Below are 27,899 nucleotides of genomic sequence, written 5' to 3'. Positions count from 1 at the left end.
TGAATTTAAAATGTCTGTAAAAAATAACCGAGTGTTTATATATTTTTTAGATTTTTTGGTTACAATAATTGATAATTATCATCGCTCCGCTTAAAATCTAAAATTCTGTTGTTCTCATAAGCAAAATAGTGTTTCTTTTTTTTCGTAATAACTATTAAGAAAGCGTAGGTTTATTTTTATTTATTTCAACTGAATAATGGGTCCCACTGAACATGTTAGTTCGGGGCCTACACTGTAGGTGTATTATAGGTACAATAATGGTCCGACTTAGGTACAAGTACAAATGCCGATGAAACCTAGGATTTGACTGTAAATTACTGCTGTAATTCATAGGTGCATATTGTGGGGATGGACATAGTGATAGTTATTCAAACGCAATTTAGGTAATTGGTATTATTGTGATTATAGGCGTGATTAAGAATAGGCACATATATGTAGATGTATTAATTGTAAGATCCAATTTCAACCTTGGTAAAATAGTCGGAGTAAAATGGATTTCAATAAATGTATAATTGACAAGCATATTGCACAAAATAGAATCACACAAGCAGCCATGCAAGCTTTGCAGAGAGTTCAATTGGGCGTGCTTAAAAAAACAACCTGCAGCATGGCTGCATAACATGTGCAGTGTACAGAAAAAAGTATTATAATTGGACATTATATAAGCCTCTTCCCCTGATGTTCGCGTATTCACCTATTCCTAATTTCTATGAAGTCTTAATATCTTGAATCTTTAATACGTTTCTAATTTATATATTTTAAGAGTGTTAAGACGATTATGATAGGTATGCATGGGATAAGACGCTGTATAATATAAGTTATAACATAAAATATCTCAATCGGGGTAGTATATACTTGTTTTAATTTAATGATAGGTAAATGGTTCATCTCATATTTGAAATTTCTACTTTTTATTTTTAATAGGAAATAAATAATTGATATTAAAACAATATTATGTGTTTTTTAAAATAATAACTAGGTACTTTCGTTAATTAATAGTTATTCTAGTTTATCCTTATACAGTTATACATAATATTACTATTTGCTAGTTATTATGGACAGATAATATAAATAAACCAGAAAATGTTTCTATTTACTTTATTTAAACACATTAATTTTTCATTTTTACAGTAGATACTTACTATGTATTGTTTAAAATATTATTCGGTTTCTATGGTAACTACCACTGAGCTTCCAGGTTCGGCAGGCGAGCACGTTAATTGTAATCACTATAATGGTACCTATATAATCACAATTATACATTTTAATATTTGTTTTTTATAAGTTTAAACTAATTTTAAAATACACAGGATCAGGGTGAATTTCGCTTAAATAACACAAAAATACAAGGAAAAAAATAGTATTTATAATTTTGAAACGTTTTAGACTATATATATAAATAGTAAGTTATAAACGAAATCTTGAATGCAGCTCAATATATTCTTTTTTAGGTCCTATGGTATCGCCCAGCCATTTGGTAACAATGCGTTGATGAGATCCTAGTATGTTGTACCGTTCTGAATTGGTCTCCCGAAACTCTGTCTAACAAAAATAATTAATGAAAAAAGAAAAATTACACGGTCCTAATAATAATGTGTAAACTAAATGTATACGAAAATTCTTATCTCACCCTGTTCATTGTTCTTTCTTGACTCAGTATGCTTGCCAAATCATTGATACGTTCGTCCACTTCTTCTACATCTTTATGTATAGTTTCATCTGTAGTCTACTCGTATCATTTAAAAACAATCAGAGAGTATCGGTTATATTTTGGACACAATTTAAACTTGATGGAACCAGAGAAAAATATTTTAGATTTAAAATGTTCTTACCTGTTTTAGCCACTGAGTCAATGCCGTCGCTCTTTTGTTGAAGCTTCTATACACTTCAAGAGCATGACCAAACCTTTCGGAAACTTGCAAATCAGTGAACAAGTATTCGATCACCTAAATATTAAAGTAGTTAAAACAGAATCAGTATCTGGAATATTATTAGACGTTTAGACGTATTCGTATTTAAACTATTTAGGTATAGTTACTTGTAGAATAGCAAATACTTCTCTAGAAGTACAATACGGAAATTGAACACCGGGCAACATGGTCTGTGCCATCCGAACGCATAGAGCGGCTTGATGCATCGAGTCCCTAGTTTTCAATGCTTGACGAAATCTTATAGATTCGTCTCTGCAGTATAATTATGCAAATTCCATTAAAACAAACAGTGATTTATCAAAAAATTAAAAATTAACGAATTAATGAAAAGTACTTACTCTTCGGTCCGCAGTGAATGCCAACTTTTATATGCCGTACGACTATAATCCGCCGAGTCTTGGGCAAATAACGTGGCGTCTTTCCACGACAATTCACCACTAACTAACGTGTCTCGGTAACTGCGAACCCTGTCCAATTCCCGTTCTAATTGTCCGGTATTTGATGATTTACTCCCAACTAAATTTCCTGCATAAAAAAATGTATATAACTCATTACTATACTTAAAATTTATAAAAAATCCAGATTCAATTTTATAAATAGTAATGATTTAACGTCGTAGCATATAGTGTAAATATGTACAATGTCGTTAGGTATATATTTTCCCCCAAGTGTCACGTTTTAATTTGGCATGTAACTCGCCAAAAATTGAATTTTCATTTATCTATTTAGTATAAGTCTCTATAAATCTTGAGCTCACCACTTTCATAATAATCTAAACTAATAAAATAAAATGATATATAATTTGTAAAGCCAAATAAACTTATTTTCTATAATTTATTGAGAAAGGGTGATATACAGAAAATTTCAATTATAATACAATTATAAATTATTAAATAGTGATTTATGATCTAATAATAATTATAAAATATATTAATTGTTTTATTATTTATAAATTGATAAAAATATATTATAATTTATATTAAAGTATTATACTTAAAAATTAACTTTTCGAGCCTTCATTTGAGCAAACTAGTCAATTAGGTACTTCTTCCAAATTTAATTGCCGTACCCGCCTATTTTCAATGGAAATATTTTCCAAACCACTTTATCTTTATAACTAACCACCCGTATGAAAAACGAATGACGCATGTTAATAGATAATATACAAGATAATGAATGCTACCCATGTACCTACATTTTTTTTCGTTTCGTATTACAGATCAAATTATTTTCTACATAAATCTAATTTAAAAAAAAAATGTTCAGTATTTTTTTTTGTGTAATAATAAAGGTCCTGTGCCCCCCCCCCCCCCCACAACTTGGGCATACCTTAGCGGCCTTGGTGGCCCTGACCTAAAATCTAAATACGACTCTGAATGTAATATAAATTTAAACTGTATAAACTTCAATACATAGTACTTACATACCTACCTACCACTATATAGTAGATACTATTAGATACTACCAAATATAAGTCATAATGTAAAAAGATATAATATAAATTAATTTATTGTCTATAATCTATATGTTATATTATGTTTTCGTCATAATGACTTATATTTGGTAGTAAGTGTCCACTATAAAGTAGTATGTATTTTAGTTTATATCATTTAAATTTATTGTTATATCACATTTAACATTAAATTAACATTAAGCGTGTCGGTGCCAGTATTTCCAATTTTCAAAATTTCTATGCTATGTTTTATATTTTAGTTATTGCCTTAATTATAATACTTTTCCACTAATCTACAGCTCGATACTTATTTAGACGGGTCGATACGGTGTATTATATCAACGAAAATGACTTCACGGGAAAAACTCTCACACCCTGTAGAATTCACGGATTTCGTTAAATTTTTTTTATCTGAAAGATGAGAAGTTTCTACGGGTCGGATCAAAATTTGATTTTTAATTTTACTTTGAATAGTAGTAGAAAAATACGTTTGAAAAACGACAAATATTATGCATTTTTCTAAAGCATATTCTAGTTTCTATAATTATAGTTTTCAAAATCGGGCTTTGATCTGACCTACAAAATGTTCTCTACTTTAAGATAAAAAGAAATTAACGAAATCCGACAATTCTACAGGTCGTGAGAGTTTTTCTGTAAGACATGTTTTTGTACCAAAAAACGCACCGGCACCGACGCCCTTAAACATTGATTGTTTAAGCTATAAATTTATTTTATGCACGTACATTTTTCCTGGATTAATTTTAAGTTTAAATTAGTGATGACTGCCCCGTATTTTTAATTTGTGTTCTGATTGAGTAGGAAAGTGTATTTTAATAATTTTTATAATGTATCCTAAATGTTATTAATAATTTATATACAACTGACATCTACTGAACGTTCAAATATAAAAACTAATTCGTATGCTTACTTATTATTAGTTCTTGGCTTTCATAGAGTTTCTGTAAATGTTGTACTCTTACGCTAAGTTTTGATATTTCTTCTTCACTTCTAGCTCTCATTTGACTTAACCAATTTAAATGGTGAAGTTTTAAGGACTGAAATGTATTATCATAGTAACGTATTAATTATTATATGAGTCGTAATACTAGTACATTCCAAAAATTGTTTTTTAACACAGTGCCTATTTAATTATTTTAATGAGTTTGAATATTCAAATTCTTAGCTATATATTTTCAGTTTCTAGACTGCATATTAGTCGGTAGTAAAATGACAAAATGTTGTATATAAATAATAACTAACGCAATTATAATGCTATAATTCAAATACTATTCATTTTTTTAAATCTATAATTATAGTTTATGTTATTTAGTTATTTCAAAACAATTAACTATAATTAGTGTAATATCATGAAAAAAAATCAAATTTTAACGAATTAATATTTAAAAAAGCAGGTAAGTGGATGTCGCTCTGCTGTACAGTAGTTTACAAGTGGGTCATTGTATAATGGTTGTATTAGATTTGAATTCAATGATATAATATCATCGTATAAGAAAAACGATTCTGAGCGGAGACGGTTTGTCAGTCTGGATATTTTATATTTTGTTATTATTTATTTTATCATGTACCTAAGTTTAATTAATATTAAAATATGATAATTTTTTATTCGTTTCTATGGTGATAAGCAAAGCGTTACAAATTAAAATCCCATTTTTAGCGTTTTTTTGTAATTTTCCGGTGGTTTTTCCCGTGGCATGAAATAACTATTAAGAAAATCGAAAAATGACCTCTTTAAAGTACCATCTTGATCCAATTTGCTAAAAGATAAGGTACTATATGTTGAAATCGAAACACTCCTTCTGGAAGAAATTTTGTATACAGTATATAAAAAGAAAAATAAAAAAAAAATAATAATAAACACCATTGTAAAAACAATAGCTCCCTCATTCCGCTCAGAATCTAAAATAAACACCATTATAAAACCAATAGCTTCCTCGCTCCGCTCAGAATCTAAAAATGACCACAGAAATTAGAATATTGTCCAATTACTAAAAAAATTATAATAGTTACTATTAAGTATTATTGTTAGAAGTTTAGAATTCATTGTATCATGGAAAATCAAGTAAATATAAAACATAATTTTTAGTAAGATTTAATAAATAATTATTATGTACCTACCTACCTATTAAAAAAAAATAAAAAAACACAATTTACTTTTCGATTAAGATTTGCAATGAATTCTTCGTGTTCTATCGCAAGTATTTGATTCAAATTTACTCGTAATTCTGCCATGACTGTTCTAATTGCATTGTCGCTTTCATCTACAATTCTAAGCATCAACCAGGAACACGTTAATATACTTATGATTAATAATATGTTTATGGTAATTTGTCAGCGTACCTTGAGTTGAAATATCTTTGGGAAAATCGGTCGTTGGATGTTAATTCAACATCCGCTATACGTTCTTGGCTGAGCTGACTCATAAGATTTTCTATATCTGTGATAAAACGATCCAGTTTTGCCATCTCGTGACCTAAAGATGGAGCCGGTGCAGCTTGTTCTTCTCTAGCGATGTCACGCTCTACTTTTTGGTATGCTTCAATTCCAGTTTCTCTAGAACCCATTCCGTTATCCTATATATGCATAAAAAAAAACCACTCCATATTACTAACAAATTCTTCCATCTTATATTTTTATCGTCCAATAAATCAAATGGGTATACTAGTTGGTAAAGTATATATTTATATACAGATAGTCAAGGAGTGATTTTTATTAGTAATTAAAATTGGTTATATTAAATTATTGGTTCCTTAAAATTATATTAAAAAATATTTAAACTTTAAAGTAAGTAAATTGTAAGCATACAAATATATATATAACATAGGTACATTTAATTTTGATGAATAATGATTAAATTTTTATAAGAAAACATTTAATGATCTAGTATAATATATTTTATTACTTAAATGTTCAGAATTCCAACTGATAAGTTGAACGGCGTTAAGTATAGGCAATATAGGTACGTAATGGTGTTAATATAATATTAGTTATTACTATAACAAAATTAATAAAAAAATAACGTTTAATTGCGGCTAAGGTGTTCTTCGTTTGTATTATTTTTACTTTTAAATGACCATAAGAAAAACGTCAAGTGGAGTAAACATGAAGACATGGCAGATATACAATAATTAATAGATATAGTATAGGTAGATATAATTAATAGATACAACCTACACAGTGCTAAAAATCCGCGTAATTCATAAAATAAATATTTTTCCATATTTTTTTTAAATTTTTACTTTTATCAATATGACATCACACATTTTAATTTAATATTCCATAGCAGAATTTTTTCCTGGGAATTCCAATGTATAACAATCATATTTCGAAATACTAGTTAATTAGTTATATTACTTATAATATTATTTAAAGTTAAGATGGGAAGAGTAGTAGGACCAACATTTTGTGGAGTACCCCTTCGGCACTCTACTCCACACACTGCTAGTCTTACTTTAAACACTTATAAGTTATAACTTATTAACTAGTTGCTGGAAACTCGATTTTTTTTATAGTGAAATTCTTAGAAAACATTCTGCCCTAGAAAATGAGTATTTACATTTAAAAGAATTTTCTTGTATGATATAAGTAGGTAGTAGGTACTATAAATAGTAAATACAATGAACTCTCGACCTCACCGAGCCACTGATCCAAGGTGGATGGGCATCATACAACAGTTTAAGGCACTCTCCAAAATTTAAACTTTTCATCGCACCTTTAAGCTAAGATACTAAATAGTAAATTAAAAACTATGGTTGCTAGTTTAAAATAAAATATTTGTTTTTCTATTGGTTATTCGGAAATTGGAAGTACTCAAGTACCTATTTATTTATATTATCTTTCTTTTATAAGAATAATAAGCATATTATATTATATATTGTGAAAAAACAAAACATTATTACAATAATCTGCAATTGTTAATATTGGTTAGTACCTATACTTAATATAATTAGACACTTGCTACTTATAAGGAATTTATGCCAATACTGAATTTCTATATTTGAATAAGACCTTTATTTGGTTAACAAATAAATTACTCTCAAAGTCAAATATTGTCGCATGCATAAATGTAGCATTTTATACATTGTATTTGTATCATAAATTACTTTATTTTAGTTTATTAATTATTATTCGTTTATGATATGTACAAATGGAATAGTGTTATATGTCCCACAATGGTGAGTTATACCTACCTATTTGTTTACTACATGACGATAATTTCTAAGATAAGGAATTTTTTATATCAGCGATAAATATGTTTTTCATGCATCGGTTATGTAAAAACTTAAAAGTAATTAACCGTGCCTATACACCTATAATACTTTTAAGCTGTAATAATCTTTAACCTTGTTTGAAAATTACGATGATATGACATATTATCGCAATTACTAACTACAGTCAGACATTATCATACTATAGTTTCGACTTTCTATTTATCATATAGACAAATACAAGTGTACAACAAAGGTTAAAAGATTGGTATTGCAAAACAAAATATTATATAGGTGCCTACTATAATATTATTATTGGTGTTGACTCTGCTGTTAATCTGATAAATTATTTTCCATAAACATAAATATTATAGGGTATACAACGTAATGTAAATTGTATTTATTTCCAAAATATTATCTATATGAATCATATTGTGTCCTTCGCTCTACCAATCATTTAATTATAAAATACCCTTTTTATTTATTAATTTTCGTGCTTTTGATTGATTTTCCCTTGACAGTTTGTATATAAAATAACCTTTTCTGGATGAGTACGTCGACCTGTTTCGTTATAAATGTATGTGTTTAAGTAAACTTCTGCGTGGTTGCTAGGGAACATCTAAACATCATAAAATATATATTTATTTTTGCGTCAAAAACTTCTAAATACATATTTTTACTACTAATTCCACAAATAATTGTTTTAAATTAATTATTTACGTTTATAGGTTTTTATTTATTTAGTAATAAAATAAAGAATTCGTGAATATAAAACATTGGTCTATAAAAGTTGAGTGGCACGCTGGGGTGCGTACGTTTAATTTTAAAAGCAATAATAAATTATTTTTAACAGAGTTAAGTAGCTAACTTAATCTTATAATCTATTTATCTATAACTAACAGCTGATTATAACTACATAAAATAACTTTAAAATTAAATTTCTGGATAATCATTGAAGTCCGAGTTTTTCATAGTAATACAAATCAAAAATGCCTTTCTAGTTTATAGCTGTCAAGTAGTTTTGGCGACAGTCTATTCTTTTTGAAAAGTTCAGACTGTTGTCCGGTTGTGTACTAGAGAATGTATATATGCCATGCCTTCAGTACAGGGGGGGGAGATTGTGTATCAGCTTTTTCCGTACATTTAAATACATGTCATAAAATATAATATATTATGTTTCTGTTAATATTCTTGAGAATTGTCAAATTTATACATTTTGAATAAAAAAATATTGCTAAAAAATATTTTTGAATGATCAGACAGTATTTAGAAAATAATAAAATATTCTCATCTTCAAAATATTTTTTTTACATATACGAATATATTATAATATATTAACGTCATTAATTAATAATTTAAACAGCCAAACTAGAGTTTGCGTCGTCACTTCATGCGAGTAGTGACTATTCAGTAGTCACGTAGACATGTCTTATCAGTTATCCATAATTGCTTACCTGTTTCGACGGGGTTTTATGTTGCGACTGGTATTATATTATTATATTATAGTTGTAGTAAGTTAGTCGACAACCGATAATACTATAAAAACAAGAGTAGGTACCTAGATTATATCATTAGTTCTATCACATTGTCAGTTCATTAACCGTTATTTATTAATATAATAGGTATATATCAATATATTATATAGAATGTTTAGATGGATATAGAATATTATATTCTAATCAATTATTATTATATTGAAAAAGAAATAGGTACAAACAAAAAATTTGGAAACGGACGGATCGTATAATTAATACTATTATTACCACGCATTTACCCAAAAACAATGAATTATAATGAGGCTAAAGATATTGGGACGAGGTGCATGGTCAATACAATTATTGTAATCATGATGATGACATCAGACATATTATTATTTATTAGTGATTTATATTTTTATAAACGCAAAATATTTATTGAAGTAATTCCTATATCATAGGTAGTTTTAAAAACATGCAATGTATATTTACTAACAGTTAAAACTTATTTTTCCATTAACAGTATAATTATTATAATACTGTCTCTGCTGACATTTTGTGTGTACTTGAAAAAATTGATTTTAATTTAAAATAAATCTATAGTAAATATAACGTATAAACATGCAGTAAAATTTGTTGACAAAAACACATGGATACATTTAACTAGAAAATTAATGTTTGATGATAAAATAATCACTATGTATATAAAACTATTATGATAAATCACACAAACGATGAAACTCACGACAAAATTCTGTGAATACTAAGTTAAAAATTCATAATTAACTATTTACAATTTTACTAAAAATCAGGTCTGTAGATAAGTACATTTAATGTTTGAAATAAGTACATCCATTATCTCAGTCAATTATTATTTTAGAATTTTTTTTTCAATAATTCAGTGTTTATAACACCACCATAAAAAATCTAATTTCGTTATAAAATGATGGTTCATATTTTTAATTATATATTCTCTATAAGTGCGGAGTATAGGTAATGCGTATCGCAAAGTATCCCCTGCCACTTCACACTTAGATATCTATAAACTTATCTGAATTATAACATGTGTTTGTCAGTCTTGTTAAGTATGTGAATAAATACTTTTATTTTATTCGTATACTATTTTAAATACATTTTGAAAAAAATATTCGAATACGTATTCTAAATAAACTTTTTTGTATTTTTTTATTCATTTAAATAATACTTTTTTTGAACTCGAAAATTAGTTTATATTTGTGCAAACGAAATTTTTCTATTAAAAATCGGGCACATTATAAGTTATAAACAATGGTTATTTGTTATTCTATTTGAATGAAATATGATTGGCCCACATTAATTTCCGACCGTTCCAAAACTGACAAATATTAGCGGGGTAAAAATATACTCTAATAGTATTCGAATACTTTTTCGAGTATTTAGAATACTTAAATACGCATTTATTTTATTTGAATATTTATTCCAAATACAAAATAAAAGTATTCTTTAAAAGACCGGCCACTGGTGTTTGTATAATATGTCATGAAGTACCATTCCTTATGTATTTATGCAACAAAAAATAAAACAAAAATAGTAGGTTCTCAATAAAAACCTAAAACGTAACCACAATAAAAATAATGTAATTTCTTACATAAATATATATTCTTGTTAGGTACTTAATAATTAATATAAATATTTGAGGTTATACAAATATTTCTTTTTTCTAAAACCAAAAATGTATTGATAAAATGATTATAATTGTTATAATGTTGTGTACAAAATATGTTTTAAAATTTAAATAACAAATTTCATTTTATGAAAATATGAGTCTATCTAATAAGAATTTTTTCGAGTTGGGTATTATTTTAGGAAACACCCCAGCATCCCCTGAACCAACTTGGAAATACGACATTGTCTAAACCAACGACTGAAATGAAATAGATAAAAGAAAACATTTACCTAATTATATATAAAATTAATAATATTAGTTAGATAAACAAAGTAATTATCAAGACAGAAACACTGGGATAACACATACGTACAATATATTAGGTATGTGGTATGTATATAATAATTATTAATTACATTTTTCACACTCATATTATAGTTTATAACTACAGCACATACTACACGTTGCACATATACCTAATGATAAAAATCTGTATTAGTTTAAAATTATCGAGCTCAATAATAACAACAAACTAATACCACATGATAGTGATAATTGATAACCATTTTAACTTATGGTATAATAATTTAATGTATTTTATACATTGTTGGTAAAATTCTGAAACGTGTTATTTTAATAAATTATACCAAGTAGTAATTGTATATAAAAAAGAAAATATATTATTATAAAACTAAGAATTTAACTGAGTACCTACCTATAGATAACTTTAAATTATTTTCAACAGAGATAACATATAATTTCAAATAAATTATAATTATTACAGCTTGTAGATACTATACACTTTTTTAATTACAAGGGATATTAAAATACTCACAATTATGCTTCTTTGAGTGCTCGGGGCACATCCCATATTTTTTTATGCAATTCGTTTATCATATCGCTTGTGATGTCCCCTCTTTTCCAACCGCCATCCTCCATTTCGATACTACCTCGATAAACTAAAATTTGAAATTTAAGAAAATATTTTTACACTAGCACTAAAATTATTATCATCACTGTTTTTATTATTATTTATTACTGTTATTTGAAAAAAATAAGGATTAATAAAAGAAACCTTATCTCTTGACGCTAAACACACATTTGTTACGAACAATCGAATTTAGTTAACGCGCAAGTAGCAGGTAACCAATATTGTACATTTGTAAAGTAGATACTGAAATTATTTTGATTTGTAGTGTACTTGCGCTTGTAGCTATAGCAACTCACGACCTTGCCAAACACTCACTAATTTTTAACATTCGTAAAAAAATTATACTTGTACTCTCAATAAATATTATATTTTTATAGGTGTTGTCCGATAAGTTTCATAGGAACCATACTATATAATAGGGTTTCACGGAAATAGGTCAATATTTTTCCATTACAGGGAGGATGTCTCAAGGGCTTATGACTACCTAACATTATATAGGTACATTAACCCTGTACTATATTATATGACCCAGAAAAGCATTCCTGTAATCACGATGATTGTAATATTTTTTGTATTTTAAATATAATATAATGTGTAGGCAATAGGCATACATGCAGGTACATCGTACATGTATAAACTATATATAATATCATACTGTGTAATGATGCCCATTATCTTTTTAGAGAATTAATACAAATTAAAAATATAGTAGTTATGTTGCAATCAAACTTTAAACTTGATTTTAGTAGGTTCTAAGGTAATAAATAAATGCTAAAAATTATTACTAATACCATACTAAGCAATATTAATTGAATATGACTTGGAATATACGATATTATTTTCACAATATATAATATAAGTACCATTTTAATCTTAAATCCATACTATAAAAAAAGTAAATAAATTCTATTACTTGATAGAGCATTGTAATTTAGAATTATAAGACTTAATATTATAGTAAGTAGTTATATAATATATTATTGTACACATACCTTTAAGTATTGTAGGTTACATATACAGGGTGATCCATTTAAGTGTCTACAGTCTACACTCATTATTTCAAAACGTTTCAACTTTTTTGTAAATATTTTTTTTTTACATAATTTTAGGTCATTTCCAAACAAAATTTTTAATTATTTAAATTATTGTTCTGATCCACAAATATCGAATTTGGAACAAATAGTACGTTAGTTATAATCATTTAAAGTTAAGATGAGTGGAGTAGAGTGGTACAGCTAGGGGAACCCCGTAATATGGTGTCTACCCTCCACTTATCAAAACTTTAAAGACTTATAAGTTATAACTTATAACTTATAACTAATAAACTATACTTGACACTTGTCCAAAATATGGTTTTTGTAGATCGAAATACTCCAAATGACATTCTACTACAGTATACTACGAAATGTGAAATTAAGAATGAAGTGTCATTCAAAAAAATATCAACTTAAAAATTATTACGATGAAAAATAGTAAAAATATTATTTTTTCAGAAAACGTTGTTTTGAAATTACATCAAGTTATAAAAAAAATATACTTAAAAAAGTTAATACGTACTTTTCGAAATAATGAGTGTGACTTGAATGTATCACCTGGTATAAAATAAACTATTTTACAAACACAAAAATCGACAAAGATAGTGGGAAAATAAAGTTTTTTACACCTTTATGTAATTAGTAATAACTAATAAATATAGTATAACTTCTATGTCAGTTATTATATTATTTATTAATATATTAGTCTGGCCATCTAAATTCTTTTCTTATTGAAATTAAAATAAAAAAATAATATATTGGCTAAACTAATACAAATTTTCTTTTATAAATAACAACATAGGTACTATTATTTACTTTCAGAAACATATTAATCGAAGTACCTATATTTTTAAATAGCTAGCAAAGATTCATTTTATTATCAAATACTAATTACATAATGTCTCTTAAGTATAACGAAGAGTTTAAATACGCATTACGTGACATAGCCAACAACTCTTTCAAGCTGGAAAATCAATTTGGTAAATTCTCAATTATGTATTTTAAAATTACAATTATTCGTGTGCCCTTCTGTGATTATTACTTCTATGCTATTCATAATTAATCATAGTTATTTAGTAGTTTTATTAATAATCATTTAATAATTCAATTATTATTTTAAATTTTAGACAGAGTCCGTTGTACTGAATGGGTTCATAAGTTGGTGATGTTGTCAGATGACTCTTTAGAAAATATTAAAATTCGCAATGATTATGCTCAATATTTACGTATAATGCTTAGAGCTGGTGTTCTACACGGAATATTTTCCAACAGTCCACCGGCAACTTTAATGCCTTTTCCTGAAGCTATGGTAAGATGAAATATAATTTAAAATCACGCATATACCTATTTAATAATAATATTTTGCTATTAAGTTGTAGGGGAATTAAATGTATAATTGTATAAAAAAAATTTTTTTAATTATTAAAACTAAATGATTTTGATAATATAGTACAATTTTGAATATTTCTTGTTTAGGGAAAATTGGTAGCATCAAAAGTAACATCTCTTCCACCTATGGGACCAATTAATGTGTATATGAAGCACTGGTCTCCGGATGGACGAGCTTATGTAGCTATAAAACCAATACCTGGAAAAGGAGTGCTAACTTACCTTTCCGTCACTCCAATAAGTGATGGACAACATAATAATTAGTTTGAATATTAATAAATTGTATTTTTAATTGAAATTTACAATTTTTTACTTTCTTAAAAAAAAAATAATAATATAGTAAATTATTGAATTTCTGCAGTTGAAATTACTGTGATTAATATCAATGATTATAAATGGTTATCAAATAGTATTACTATATTTTATAATCAATGTTAATATTTGTTACGATTAAGGAATAGTGGTATATAAAGGTATAAAAATACTAAAATAAAAATGTCTATAAACAAAAAAAAATAGCAAATTACCAATAAGAAATTGAACTTTTAATTTAATTTAAGTCTAAGTCATATATTATATCCATTTTTCAAATAAATAATAAAAAATACCAATTAGGCAATTATAAGTAGGTACATTATACATATACCTAATTAATAACACTGTTCATTTTTTATTTCCAAAGGTCTTTATCTCTTATACTTTTAGTATCCGAATTCTAAGTTTGTCCAAATAAGTAGGTACTTCAAATGTGTATAAAAAAAACATGCTTATATTTTTCCTTTAGATTATTTGGTTTTAGAATGAACTACTTACAAGTAAGAGGAACCATGTTAAATGTTCAATACTTAGGTATAAAACTTTTTATTACATTTTTAAAATATTTAACTGTAAAATAATGGGCAAATTTTTGTGATTTTGAACAAATTTGAACTTTAGAAGCTTATAACTAAAATTTATTGTACCATGTATTTTAAATATTTTAAACTATTTTAGATATTTTTAAATTGTTAAGCAAATAACTTATAAGGGATTTTATATTACATTTTCAAACTTTTTATACGAGTGAAATTATTCATCGAAATGTATAGAAAAAATAAAATCAAAAATTTGAAACGTCCATAAAAGAGTAAATATTTTGAAAATTATACTATTTCTAAAAAATGTTAATAATATGAATGTTTGGTATAAATTTCTACAGTTATTCATTTTTGAGTTACAAGTTACAACAATAAAACAAAATCGATTTTGTCAAAAACTGATTTTGCGTAGATATCGTTTTTTCTAAATTTATTTTGATTTTCCGAATATTTTTAAAATTTACTGGACATTTTCACCTCTAAACTACCAACTAGATCCAATTTTCTATTAGAAACTACGTTCAAAAGTTTTGAACCATTTTTCAACCATAAAATGTGACAATAAAGACATATCATTGTGAAAACAAAACATTCACCCCTCCACTCAAAATTTAATATATATAAATAATAATAACAAATAAAAGTATACAATATTTCATAGTTGAATATGTCGTCAGTGGGTGGCTTCTTTTTGAAAATTATTCATGCTTTTTTGATATTTTTATTCACCGTTATCATAATTCATAATGGGTAATATTTCGCCTCGAGATATGTACAGTAGGTAAGCATAATTTCTAAATAAATAAAAAAAAATACATGAAAAAATTACATCTGTTATGTGTTATTTATACCTACACATTATAGGCTCATGTACTTATTCAAAATCGTTTGAATTGCATTAAATTATATAACGAAAACGTGTTTTATCATAAATAACAACCTAAATAAATTTAAACAGTCATACTTGATACAAATAATTAACGCGAATTCACTGAATTTGCGCGTAAATAAAATTCTAGTTCGAACTTGTTATTTATGTTAGGTATAAAACGCCAGCTATCATGCATCCCTTTTATATTCATAACAATTATTTGATACAATACCTATGATAACCAATGATAACCTAATGGCTAATACGAATACCTTATACTTAATAGTAAATGTTTATAATTGTATTAACTCGCATATTTTCTAATTTGCTTATAAAATTATATAGGTACATAAAAACAAATTTTTTAGTTATTTTTTTGTAATTTTAAAATATTATTCGGGACTTGAAACTTATACGTATATTGTGATATATTTTATACACACACGATGCCATTCTTAAATGCTATGTTTTCGGAAAAAATGAATTCAGCCTATACCGGCTGGCGGCTACCGTAATACGAACAGTAAAATAAATTAGATAAATAGTAACATTGGTAGGCTGACTGTCCAACAAATTATATTAGAAAATTTCTGGTAAGTTTGATAATTTACTTTTTAAAAACTTAAATATTTTGAGACAAGGCCTTATATTGCATTGATCATTTTATTACTTTTTAATGAAGGCAATGATTTTACAATAATATGTGGTAATTTGTTTTGTGTGTGTATATGTGTGTGTGTGTGTGTGTGTGTGTATATGTTTAATGTTTATATATACGATAAATAGTTGAAATTAAAAAATGCTTCGATTTTCAACTTCAGTGTTATTTTTAGTGGGAAAGTGAATCTAGTTGGTACCTACTTTAAAGAATAGACAATTTCTGGTAGTTTTACAAGCAACGAGAAAAACAAATAAAAATTGAGGATAAACAGAATTTTCACGCAAGATACCTACAAGTTTTTGACAAAATTGATTTTGATTGTTTGGAGTAACTAAAAAAAAATAACCGTAGACACATGAAATTTTATTGAAGTCTTTTTCAAGAAATATTAAATTATGTTTACTATTTTATAAATAGATGAAAAATAAATTAATACATTTTACAATTTACTTTGATTATTTTATTATCACAGGTATGTTGATAGACTTTTATACTGCATGAATGGATGATACTGTTATTACTATATTATTTTATGGGTGAGAAATATTTTCACTATGAAAAAAACAGAGAGGGCGGAGAGGGCATTAAAAAAAAAAATTATACCATGGCAGCAAAATCCTAAATTGTCCACTACTAAACAGCAAAGATTTACTTAGGTATTTAATAGTTAATCATTTCCCGCCTTTTTATTTGATTTTTGTATATTTGTTAATAATGGATCTTAATAATTTACAAAACCAGTGACGCTTGAATCGTCTTTTTTGGGATTACTATCATCGAGCGATTTTCAATTAGAGCATTAATTAAAGCATTAAATCATTAGGAAGAATGGGAAGCTTATTTATTGGGACTTATGAAATATTTTTGTATAATATAATATTATATCCTATAGAATCTTAACCAAATAAGTAAATAAATAAAGTAAATAGCCCACACGAAGTAAAGTACGTAGCAGGCTAACTAAATAATCAATATTTCTATAGATATAAGAGATTATTCATTTTTCAACCGGACCCTACCGTATTCCTTGAATTTTTACTGTATTTATAGTCCAGGGTTGTCAAAAACCCGGGTTTTTTAGATGTTGGGTTTTAATGTAAAAGTAATAATGGGCGGTTTTATCGGGGTTTTTTCCGAAAAAAATAAAAAGCGGAATTTTTTATTAAAAATAAAAGATTTCTATTGACCATTAGTGTGTAATTTTTTCAATTTTATTCTTTAAATTGTACCTACCTAATTAAAAAATAATTATCAAGTTTTTTTCAAATCAATTTAATATTTTAATTAGAAAAATAAATAATACCTATAAGGTAATTTTTTCTGAAAATTAACACAAGTTAAAAAAAAAAAAAAAGAGTGAACTTCTATTTTATCCAGAAAAGTAACCCCGGTCTTATGGGTTTTTTCAAAAAAAATTAGTGGGATTAACCCAGAAAAGCAGCCCAGGTTTTTTCGAGGTGGGTTTTTTCGTGCCAACCCTGATTTATACGACTATACCATAAGTCATTACTATTCTTTATAATTTCTAATAGAGGTATCAGGTATATATAGGTATATACTTATATATTCTATTATCATTTATTGATAGATACTTAGTTTAACTAAGTGGTGTATTGGTACGGGTACGCGGGTATACGCCGTATACCCATCAGAAGATTTTCGATTTTCGGCGTATATCCAAGGTAAAATCTTATTTTACGGGTATACGCTTCCAAAATAACCAGAAAACCAAATAAGATTTAAAATTTATTTAATAATTCATATAGGAAAAAAACGTTATTCGTTATTATATGTATTAATGAATTACTTATCAATTGAGGTAGGTATTGAATATAAGTTATATAACAATATGCGTCGTGTTTAATGTATTTTAAGACTTTAAGTTCAATTTAGTAAACCCAATATTGAATACAAAAAATGTATGTGGAAAATTCTATAGATTGTACCTATAATAATAATGTTATTATTATTTTAATTTTTTTGACATTCGAGTTGATTTTGTTTTATTTTCTATTGTTAAATTATAAAAAAATTAATAAAATAATGTTAAAAACTATGTACTAATTGAACTGCAATAACGATATATAATATATACGATGATATAATTTGATCGTTTAGGTTACGTACATATTTTATTGGTGCGTATACCCATAAATATATTTACCAATACACCACTGCTGAGTTAGTTACCTAGTCATTTCTCATTATTTCATTTTCATTAGTATTATTAAAATATTACTCATCATGAACTATGACGAATAGTACTTAATAAGTAATAAGTACATAATATCTAATTATAATAAAATAATTTAAAACCCCCTATTATTTTATATTATTGATTAGGTAGGTTGTAGGTATCTTTATAATACTTACCTATATAAGTAGCTGTGTATACTATATATTTCTAAGTACTTCCTAAAAAAATTTATATTTATTTTACACACGGTTTTGTACCGTGTGCTGTGTAGGCACCTACCTTAGTTTATTATCATTTAGTACCTAAATGTACTTATAGCGGCTATACGACTATGTGGTTATGCTCTATATGAGACTATATAGGGTTATTACCTAGGTACTTATTATTATTATATTATAGAACAGTAGGACACTAAGTGTCTTTACACTTACTACATATAAGTATGTAGATACTATCATAGAAAAAAGATTAATATTAATATTCCCCCATGGGTGGAGTATGGTTGTCTGGTATCTCTCATTGAATCGCGGATTGCGGACATTTCCCCCTCGACTATTTTCGGTGTAGTAGGACATTTCCCCCCCATTTTTTTTTTAAAGTTTACCATTTAATAATACTTGAATAAAATTCACAAGCAATTATTAAATTGTTAAATATTCAAGCTGGTACAGTTTTAACAAAATAAAAAAAAAATAAATATGAAAAAAGGCTAAAAAATATAAATTAAGTAATAAAAAAAGAATCAGAATTCAAATGTTTTTTACAAAATGTATCATTTTTATGTCGGAACTTTTAATCTTTTTATTAATTATTAATTATATTTTACTTTATATACCTACTTATTTTTTTTAAATTTTTATTGTTTCAAGTTTGTAGTTCAGTTGATTAAACATATACATTTATAATCTATTATATTTATAAAAATAAAAACTATTTTATATTTTATTTTAAAAAAATAGCGTGGAAATGTCCGCATCAAAAATATATCGGGGGGGGGGGGATGTCTAACTAGACCGAAAACAGTCAGGGGGGAAATATCCATTTACCCTCTCATACAGGATAGGTGCTCGTTGATACTTTGATGGCATAATTTTTTTAACATTTATTTAAACAACCATACTTATATATTATTATGATATTGTTTTCAATAAACATAATTTGTCACAAGTATTCAATTTGAAAAAAATTGAAGATAACTTAAAAACTATACTACTTTTTATTTATCACTTTTTTATATACTCACTGAACTTATATAATAGGTATGCATTTACAAATTACAAATTACAATACATGTGATCGTGGTCTATGGTGCCGAATATTTTATATGCGCATTATTCGATTATTATAGTCATAGTCTAGTAATAAGAAAATATTTGTAATGTGTTCAGAGGTTTTACAGCAGACCCTGTTCCCTCCTTGGCCCCGCATATGTATATTTCCCTGAAACAGTATAATGACCTCGGTCTGGCCTTTTGGGGTCATCGGTTAAGCCCTAAAAAAGTACTATATTATTTATGAAACCCATGTGTCCAATCCCATCCTCCAATAACATTAGATACATCGTACAAATATGGAATACAACATATTAGGTATTTATGTAGGTACCTACTTACCTAACCTACCCTAGTGGCTAGTACCTATTATCCTATTATACCGAATAATGGTTAATGTGGGCTAAACAACAGTGGAGGTGTAACATAATATAACCACATGTAACATAGGTACATATCTATTTGAATAATTATAGACTATAGGTAGTAGGTACAATAAAGTTGTTCTGTAAACTAGTAATAAGTCACAAATCAGATGCTTATTTACTCAAAAACTAAATAATTAAATTGATTTTAATTTTCATATAGTACATTTTAGGTTTATTTTCTCTTTTAATTAATTAGGTTATTAAACTTATTTAATTAGGTAATAAAAATTTAAAATATAGATATCACTGTTCTAAAATCGTTTAGAATGTAACGTTGCCAAGTTACCTATACTCAACGTCCTAAACATAAAATATATTATATTACGTGTAGTGCAATATGCCAATGGGTAACGGCAATAATACGTGTGTATTTTTATAGCGTTAGTAAATTTATAAGTGTGTTCCCCAATAAATCTCAATGTGTATGCATTCCACAAGTGTCCAGTATTTTCTGTATTATTCTGTCCAAGGTCGTTTCATGTCGTTTATGTAGTACTTTAGGTACTGTACATGCCGTACTTTTAAGTTGTAGATAATATGACGTAATGCAATATTTAGGTAGGTGGGTACATAACATGAAACATGGACATTGGACGTACTATACTGTTATAGTTAGATAGAAAAATATAGAATAATGTATTATGTGCATCACGACGATTCGTGTGCGATTTACGTGCACGTATGCAAGAATTCTTGTAAATAATCCTTAAATGGAATTTTCTCTCAAGGTAGGTTGGTAGGTAGGTAGTAGGGACAAGTCACAGTCACTGGACAAGTATTTGAGAATCGAGTAGTATGTAATTATTAAAGACCGGATTTATATGAACAAAAAGACCTCAAAATATGCTTCTAAAAATGCTCTAATATGCTACAAAATATGCATTTATTTTTAAATATGCACTTAAAATTGAATCGAAAACATTTTATTTAAAATTATGTAAAAAATAAGTATTAATTAATTAAGTAATAAAAGAGGTATATAAGGGTTTTAATAGTATAAAAAAGTATAAAAAAGTATATTTTTGTCATCTTCACTAAGTTCTTCGCCATTTAATGTCATTTATCTTAAATCTATAAAATATTAGCCCTGATTGGTTTTCGTCGAACACTTGAACTCTATATTATAGGAACAACGAATTTATTTATATTGATATTATAATAATATATACATAATTATGTATATCAATATTTATGTATATCATTTTTTTTTTGCAATACTGATCGTAATATTATCGATATTATGTGGCTGTGAACGTGAAAATACGACGAAAAACAAATATATGTGGTATAAATAATAATATGCACTATAAACCTACAAATATGCATTAAATATGTATTTAATAGGTAAAAACGTTGAAATATGCAAAATACAATTGGTGTTATTTTAATAAGAATGATCTAAATCGGAGACAATTCTCATCAGATTTCAAAAAGCTTATTCCAATACGTATATGCATTTGCACATAAATCCGGTCCCTAGTAATTATAAACGATAAATCTCGCAATATCTGTCGTGCGAACAAAACGACAAAACGTCGGCACTGAATCTTTTGCTTATCAATTTATCGTATCGGCCTTATCACGATACACTTTAAAAAAAGTCGTAGTAGTGTATGTTTTGATTTTTGGATCGGTTTGATTGATACAGTTGGTAAAATAAAATATCGCATACTATTTTCGCCGCGGTCGCCCGGACCCGGCAGCGGAAAGAGTCCAATGTTGGACGTCGACGAATTTTTCAGCACTCGTGTACACCGTTCGGCAGCCTGAAATAATGGCGCTCTACGACAGCAAACATTGGCTTCTCTCTCACATCAGAAACTCGTTCATATCGTCCGATGACACAGGTAATCATTACAATACGAACAATCATATTATTACCAAAATCGTAGCGGACGGCCGCCGACTAGTCGATTTATCGCAAGATTACTGTTATTGTTGTATCATAATATATTTTTTATTATCATGGGTAGCCAGGACGGGACGCGGCAGGTGGGTAGAAATGGGTAGAGTAGTAAGTCGATGTGCCAACGACCCGCAATGAAAACAAACAGACAGACTAGGAATGGGACGTATTAAACGCGTTTATGTTTACGGAGCAAGACTATTCGAGCAGGTAACACTGTGTACTATCAAGGTGTCCAAGGGTGGGGCATGGTTATCTGGAGAAAATTTTTTTCAACGAAAGTTTTTTTCTAGCGTTTAAAATAAAAAAAAAAAAAAAAGACTAGGTAATTGCCTAGAAATTCCTCGCCGCGTTCCGTATTCCATTTTTTACGCCATATTTTTTTTTCACGTTTTCCGATAATCATCCGACTGAACCGACTGTTTATACTTAATTATTCCATTACTGTTGGCTGTTAATGTTACTGTTATTCCGTACGATTCAATGATCATCGTCGTCGTCTACCCAAACAGAAATCGTACATTACTTTATACTTAAAATCTGGACCGCCCAGGTGCAGAATCCAATCAGTGCAAGTAAACAACAATCGTGATCTGTGGTATAGTCCGATGTAACGTTTTAATGTCATATTTTTTTTTATCTTATCTCGTGAATTGTTTTCCAACTCTCATCATTACAAGTGCTATAAAGCAATGGTTTTAACTTGATCGTTTTTTTTCAGTATTTTTTTATTAATAGTACTTATTTTAAATTTAACTCGGTTAACCTACCTACTGTTAAACTTTCGAGCATACCCAATATATAATTTTGGGCTTAAAAACTGTAACCGAGAAGAAATCATGGTCATTATCAATGATCTCGATTACCAGCCATTCCAATCGTTAGTCAATGTTGACAGTATTCCATTCGTTATCCCGGAATGCACAATTACAAAGAAGCAGCCAAACAAGACATTTAGTGAAATCCAACATCTCATTACTAATGGACGCCACAAGGAGGTTAAAAAACTATTACGTAGCCACCATTGGCCTGCCGATAACATGATTCGCTCTCAACTATGGTCGGCACTGTGTAAACAGCACAACAACAATAATATGACTGAAGGTTTCTACTGGGATCTTGTCATCCAATTATTTGGTACAAAAGAATTACCAGATAAAACTAGTATATTGCCACCTTTTGTTGATTCCAAACATAGACATATTTATCATTTAACTGCTGTCGGTAAAGAAGTTGCGGACCGAGTAGTATGTGTACTTGGGTTTGCATGTCCTGATATTACTTATAGTCCAGCAATTTATTCTTTAGTCTCATTATTTTTACATTTCATGCCTGAAGAAGAATGTTATAATAGTTTAACTAGTCTTGTGTCTTCAAAAAGATTAGTTTTTATGACTCAAACAAAATCATTATATGAAGTCACTTGGAGAACCGTAATGCGAGTTACAAGGAAACATGCAAGTGGTGCTTCAATTAATTTAACGAAATTCTGTTCGGCAACCAAAATGGAACATGTGTATACCGATTGGATGTGGTGGATTTTTCAAGGCCTTCCATTTCATCACATTGTAAGAGTTATGGACTGTTACTTACATGAAGGTATTAAAGTATTATATAGAATTGCCATGGCTATACTAAAGCTTTTTCATAAAAATTCTAGTAAAAGAAATTCTCCTTGGGCTTTAGAAGCTCTTAATAATGGATTAGAAGCTACTTTAATGAAATTTTGCAGACAAATTCCTGTTAGTCCTAATAAATTGTTAAAAACTGCATTTAATATTCGAGCATTAAGTGCTGCATATTTACATAGAATTTTTGTTAAAACTGAAATGTCAATGAAGTCAAAAGCTATTGTATCAAATTCACATCAGTTGATAAGGTCTCGATCGAGTGAAAACTTGCCTACCAGTCAGTCCCAAGTAAATATTCAGCTCCTGTCACATACACTTAGTACACGAGAACTTTTCACATTGTGGTCATGGTTACCAATGAGAATTACTATGTATCAACCAATTTTATTATACACTACAGAAGAGCATGGATGCAGCTTGACTACATTTTATTTTAGAGTCGAACAACACGAACCAACATTGTTAATAATTAAAACTTGTTCTGATGATGTGTTTGGTGCTTATTGCTCAACTAAATGGCTTGAGAGGAATAGAAAAGATGATAGAGGAAACAGGACAGCATATTTTGGAACCGGGGAAACATTTCTATTTAGCTTGTTTCCTGAGAGATCAAAATATCCATGGGTTGGTATGGAAAATGATAATGTTTGTCATTCAAATGAACTTTTTATGGCTGCTGATTCTAAAATGATAACTATCGGTGGTGGTGATGGTCAAGCTATTTGGATGGATGAAAATATAAGATTTGGAAAATCAGATAGCTGTTCAACGTTTAATAATCCACCACTTTGCCCTGGGAAAGATTTTGAAATCAAAGTGTTGGAAGTTTATGGCTTTGGAGGTGCAATGCTGTGAAGAGTTGGTGGCCATGATTGTATACTTAACATTATTATATTCAAGGTTTCTTTATGTTTATATTTTAGTAATTACACTTAATGTATATATTTGGATATTTTTTTTGTACAACATTATTTACAGGGATTAGCGAGGTGGTTATGGGTGGAGAAAATGTACTTCAAACAATATCCACATCAAAATATGACACATATCCAGGAATTGAAGATAATGAAGAAGAAGAAGAATTGGCAGAATCACTTGATATTCACACTGGTAAAATAAAAATACATTCATCGCTTCACTCAGAATCTAAAATAGTACATATTATTTTCTATTTGTTTAGTTAATTATTAATTAGTTTATATTTTTAAAGAATTTGGAGTTCGACGTCAGCGATCTCATACGGCAGTTCAGTTAGAACGTCTGCAAAGAAATATGATGAAATCTGCTAATGTGCGTCATGTAAAATGGGAAATAACACCTGTTTCTCTTACAGGTATTTCAAATAGAAATAGAAAAAAGTGTTGAATATATATATACGTAGAATATACACATACATATTTGTATACCTATGCAAAGCATAGTGTTTATATTTATGATTTAAAATCAGTTGTTAATAATATGAAAAATTAATCTTTAAATACAAATAAATTGGTACTCAAGTGTGGAAATTTCTACAACTTTATTAGTATCGATATCAAATAAATAATTAACCTTTTCAATATATTTTTTCTTGCTTATGTATTTTATAAATTAATAATTAGTAATTATAATAGCTTTATTAATAATGTTTTTTTAAAAATATAGATGAAGAAAAGGCTGAACTATTTCCTAAAAAAGACATCAGTCACCAAAAAAAGAATTATGTTTCTGAATTATCTAAGTTATTGAAAGCTTGCCCATACCTACCAATAAATCCATTTCGAGAATATTCTAAATATGACGGAAATGTAAATTCAAATTCAAATTTTTTTTATATAAATTAATTTACTTTATTTAATATTAAAAATTTCTTTAGGCCCAGCTAGGTGAAGCCACTCGGAAGTATAGCATGTTTATAACTATGCTGAATTTAGAACGCCGTAACTATCCTATGCAAGTATCAATAATAGCCACGGCAAAAGTACATGATCTAATTGGATTGGTATGCTGGAAATGTACTATTGAATATCCAGATTGCACCTTGAAGTAATATAAATTTATAAAAGATAGCATTCATAATTTATAAAAATGTATTAAATCTTTTTGTTCAATAACTAGGGATAGTGTTGATTGTTATGCTCTATACATAGCAGAAGATGACGGTGAGATTGATTTTGACTTTCCATGTTTAGACTCTCGAGAAACTGTTGCTAAATTTGGATTTGGGTTCTTAGCTATTGTTGAACGTGACAGTAAATTTGCACCATCTACATCAAATCATTCCCCTACATCACAGTAAGATGATTTCTTTAAAAATATAGATTTGTATAATATATTATAACTGGAAACGCATTCTTTTTTTAGGGAAGGAAATTCTGTCTTAAGTGAAAATGTCAACACTAAAGGTAAGAATATTTGCTTCAATTATTTTATTTAAAAGATAACTAGTCTTATTCTTTTCCTTATTTAAGTTTATTGTTTATTATTTCATCTAGCTCAACAACAACTAGAAGGAGAGTTAAATAAACTTCTTGCTATTGAAGCGCCTTTATACCAATTATACCATGTGAATATTTTGAATAAAGTTAGAGCAAAAATAGAAATACATTTAGGTAAGTAATAAATACTCCAACTTGTAATGTTTTTAAATTAACAAAATTATCAAGCTCTTAGACCATGATCACATTTGCTTGGGCCTATATCAAAAATAAATTTTAAAAAGTATAAAATTGTCTTAAAAAGCAAATAGCTTAAAGGAGCACACTACACAAAAAAAAGTTTTTTTAATTTGAAAGAATGTTCAATTCTAAGAATAATGGTATAGGTTTTATGTTTCTACTCACATTATTCATTAAGTTATGAGCAATTGAAAAAAGACGCTTGACGTCATTGGACCCGGCTCATCATAATTGCCTATCTTATAGGTATAAAAGTTCCTCGCACAATTTACCAACCTAAAAGTTTTATTTTTGAAATTTAATTTACATATAAATGTGTAGTTTTATGTGTTTAAGATGATACAAGTATCATAATTTCAATATACCGTTTGGTTTTTTAAATATCAAAAATTTTAAAAGAGATATAGTTGAATTTTTATTTTATATTTAAATGACCATGACACGCTAATTAAGGGGCTTGCTGTCAGTTTTGTCAAAAGTCAAAACTAATGTAGATTTATGTAATGTAATTTTGTTTGTTATAATGTTTTTCTATATATTGAAATTCCGTATCATAAAATGAACCTGGGGGGGGGGGGGCTCCATTCAATAAAAAAAAAAGGTGACCTTTAGACCAATAAGCTAGACAAAACTGCAAGAATTTGGTTTGACAGATTTTAATTTTGAAAATGGATTATGATTGATCATCAATAGGGCTCGGATTTATATGTATTAAAAAATCCAAAATATGTAAATATATATGTAATAATAAATCACTTTATATGTGATTAAAAAATGAAAATATGGAATACAAAAATATTACAAAAAAATATAAAACATTGCTTTATAAATGACATTATTATCTATAATTTACTTATTTTACTACCATTATTCATCTTGAAAGCAATGAGATACCATATACATGCTCAAATTGTCAAAGTTAAATGATCTACTGTTTGGTCGTAACACAGATTTGTACCGACTGAAGGAGCGCTCGACTTCCACCGAGGTAATGGGTGCAAATTTCATATTTGCAATGTCCAAAGCAGTGAGTTCAGTCGGAAACATTACCCCATTAATTTCGCAATGTGTATCTCTAATTAATTTTAGGCAGTCTAAACCAGGATTTTTTTGTAATACGCTGTGCATTTTTTCTTTTACTGCAATTCCCAAGGGCCCTTGTACTTGTCTATGCATTAATAAATCATTATCTATCATTTATTAAGGTCACAAATGCCGAACATATATTATATCGACCATAGATTACAGTCGATTAGTTCATAATTGGTATTTTTTTGTTTACGTACTTTTTGAAACATGGGAAATCGTATACATCGTATACAACTATTAATAAATC

General features: G+C 27.7%; 3 protein-coding genes across 12 annotated transcripts in view; 2 read left to right on the top strand and 1 right to left on the bottom strand.

Moving 5' to 3' along the window:
- Positions 1-1,091: 1,091 nt before the first annotated feature.
- On the bottom strand, positions 1,092-22,171 carry LOC100575729. 6 transcript variants are annotated; one of them, XM_016803512.2, is made up of 9 exons: positions 7,038-7,166; positions 5,743-5,975; positions 5,557-5,671; positions 4,313-4,439; positions 2,270-2,456; positions 2,039-2,183; positions 1,833-1,946; positions 1,631-1,726; positions 1,092-1,538 (listed from the first exon to the last, which is right to left on the bottom strand). In XM_016803512.2, the coding sequence occupies exons 1-9, from the start codon at positions 7,107-7,109 to the stop codon at positions 1,500-1,502; spliced, it is 1,128 nt and encodes a 375-aa protein (XP_016659001.1). In that variant the 5' UTR covers positions 7,110-7,166; the 3' UTR covers positions 1,092-1,499. The 6 variants fall into 6 exon arrangements, with proteins under 6 accessions (XP_016659001.1, XP_016658999.1, XP_003243745.1 ...); XM_016803510.2 differs by lacking the exon at positions 7,038-7,166 and adding an exon at positions 22,042-22,171 and having other exon boundaries at positions 1,345-1,542; XM_003243697.4 differs by lacking the exon at positions 7,038-7,166 and adding an exon at positions 11,566-11,878 and having other exon boundaries at positions 1,345-1,542.
- On the top strand, positions 13,486-14,382 carry LOC100575629. The gene is made up of 3 exons (XM_003243696.4): positions 13,486-13,675; positions 13,823-14,004; positions 14,172-14,382. Exons 1-3 carry the CDS (start codon positions 13,594-13,596, stop codon positions 14,346-14,348), a joined length of 441 nt encoding a protein of 146 aa, XP_003243744.1. The 5' UTR covers positions 13,486-13,593; the 3' UTR covers positions 14,349-14,382.
- LOC100575012 (stress-activated map kinase-interacting protein 1-like) overlaps positions 21,934-27,899 on the top strand; it is a 9,028-nt gene continuing 3,062 nt past the window's right edge. The window contains exons 1-8 of one of the 5 annotated variants that reach the window (XM_029486152.1): positions 21,934-22,216; positions 24,885-25,016; positions 25,117-25,239; positions 25,551-25,693; positions 25,762-25,931; positions 26,004-26,180; positions 26,250-26,290; positions 26,381-26,497. In XM_029486152.1, the coding sequence (XP_029342012.1) occupies positions 22,144-22,216; positions 24,885-25,016; positions 25,117-25,239; positions 25,551-25,693; positions 25,762-25,931; positions 26,004-26,180; positions 26,250-26,290; positions 26,381-26,497 (976 nt within the window). In that variant the 5' untranslated portion in view covers positions 21,934-22,143. Of the gene's footprint in view, positions 22,217-22,362; positions 24,807-24,884; positions 25,061-25,116; positions 25,240-25,550; positions 25,694-25,761; positions 25,932-26,003; positions 26,181-26,225; positions 26,291-26,380; positions 26,498-27,899 lie in introns of those variants that run through there. The other 4 variants (XM_029486153.1, XM_029486154.1, XR_003838858.1 and 1 more) reach the window with 4 other exon arrangements.

The sequence above is a fragment of the Acyrthosiphon pisum genome, chromosome A1, assembly GCF_005508785.2.
Source record: "Acyrthosiphon pisum isolate AL4f chromosome A1, pea_aphid_22Mar2018_4r6ur, whole genome shotgun sequence".
Taxonomy (NCBI): domain Eukaryota; kingdom Metazoa; phylum Arthropoda; class Insecta; order Hemiptera; family Aphididae; genus Acyrthosiphon; species Acyrthosiphon pisum.
This window is presented reverse-complemented; position numbering and strand designations above follow the sequence as displayed.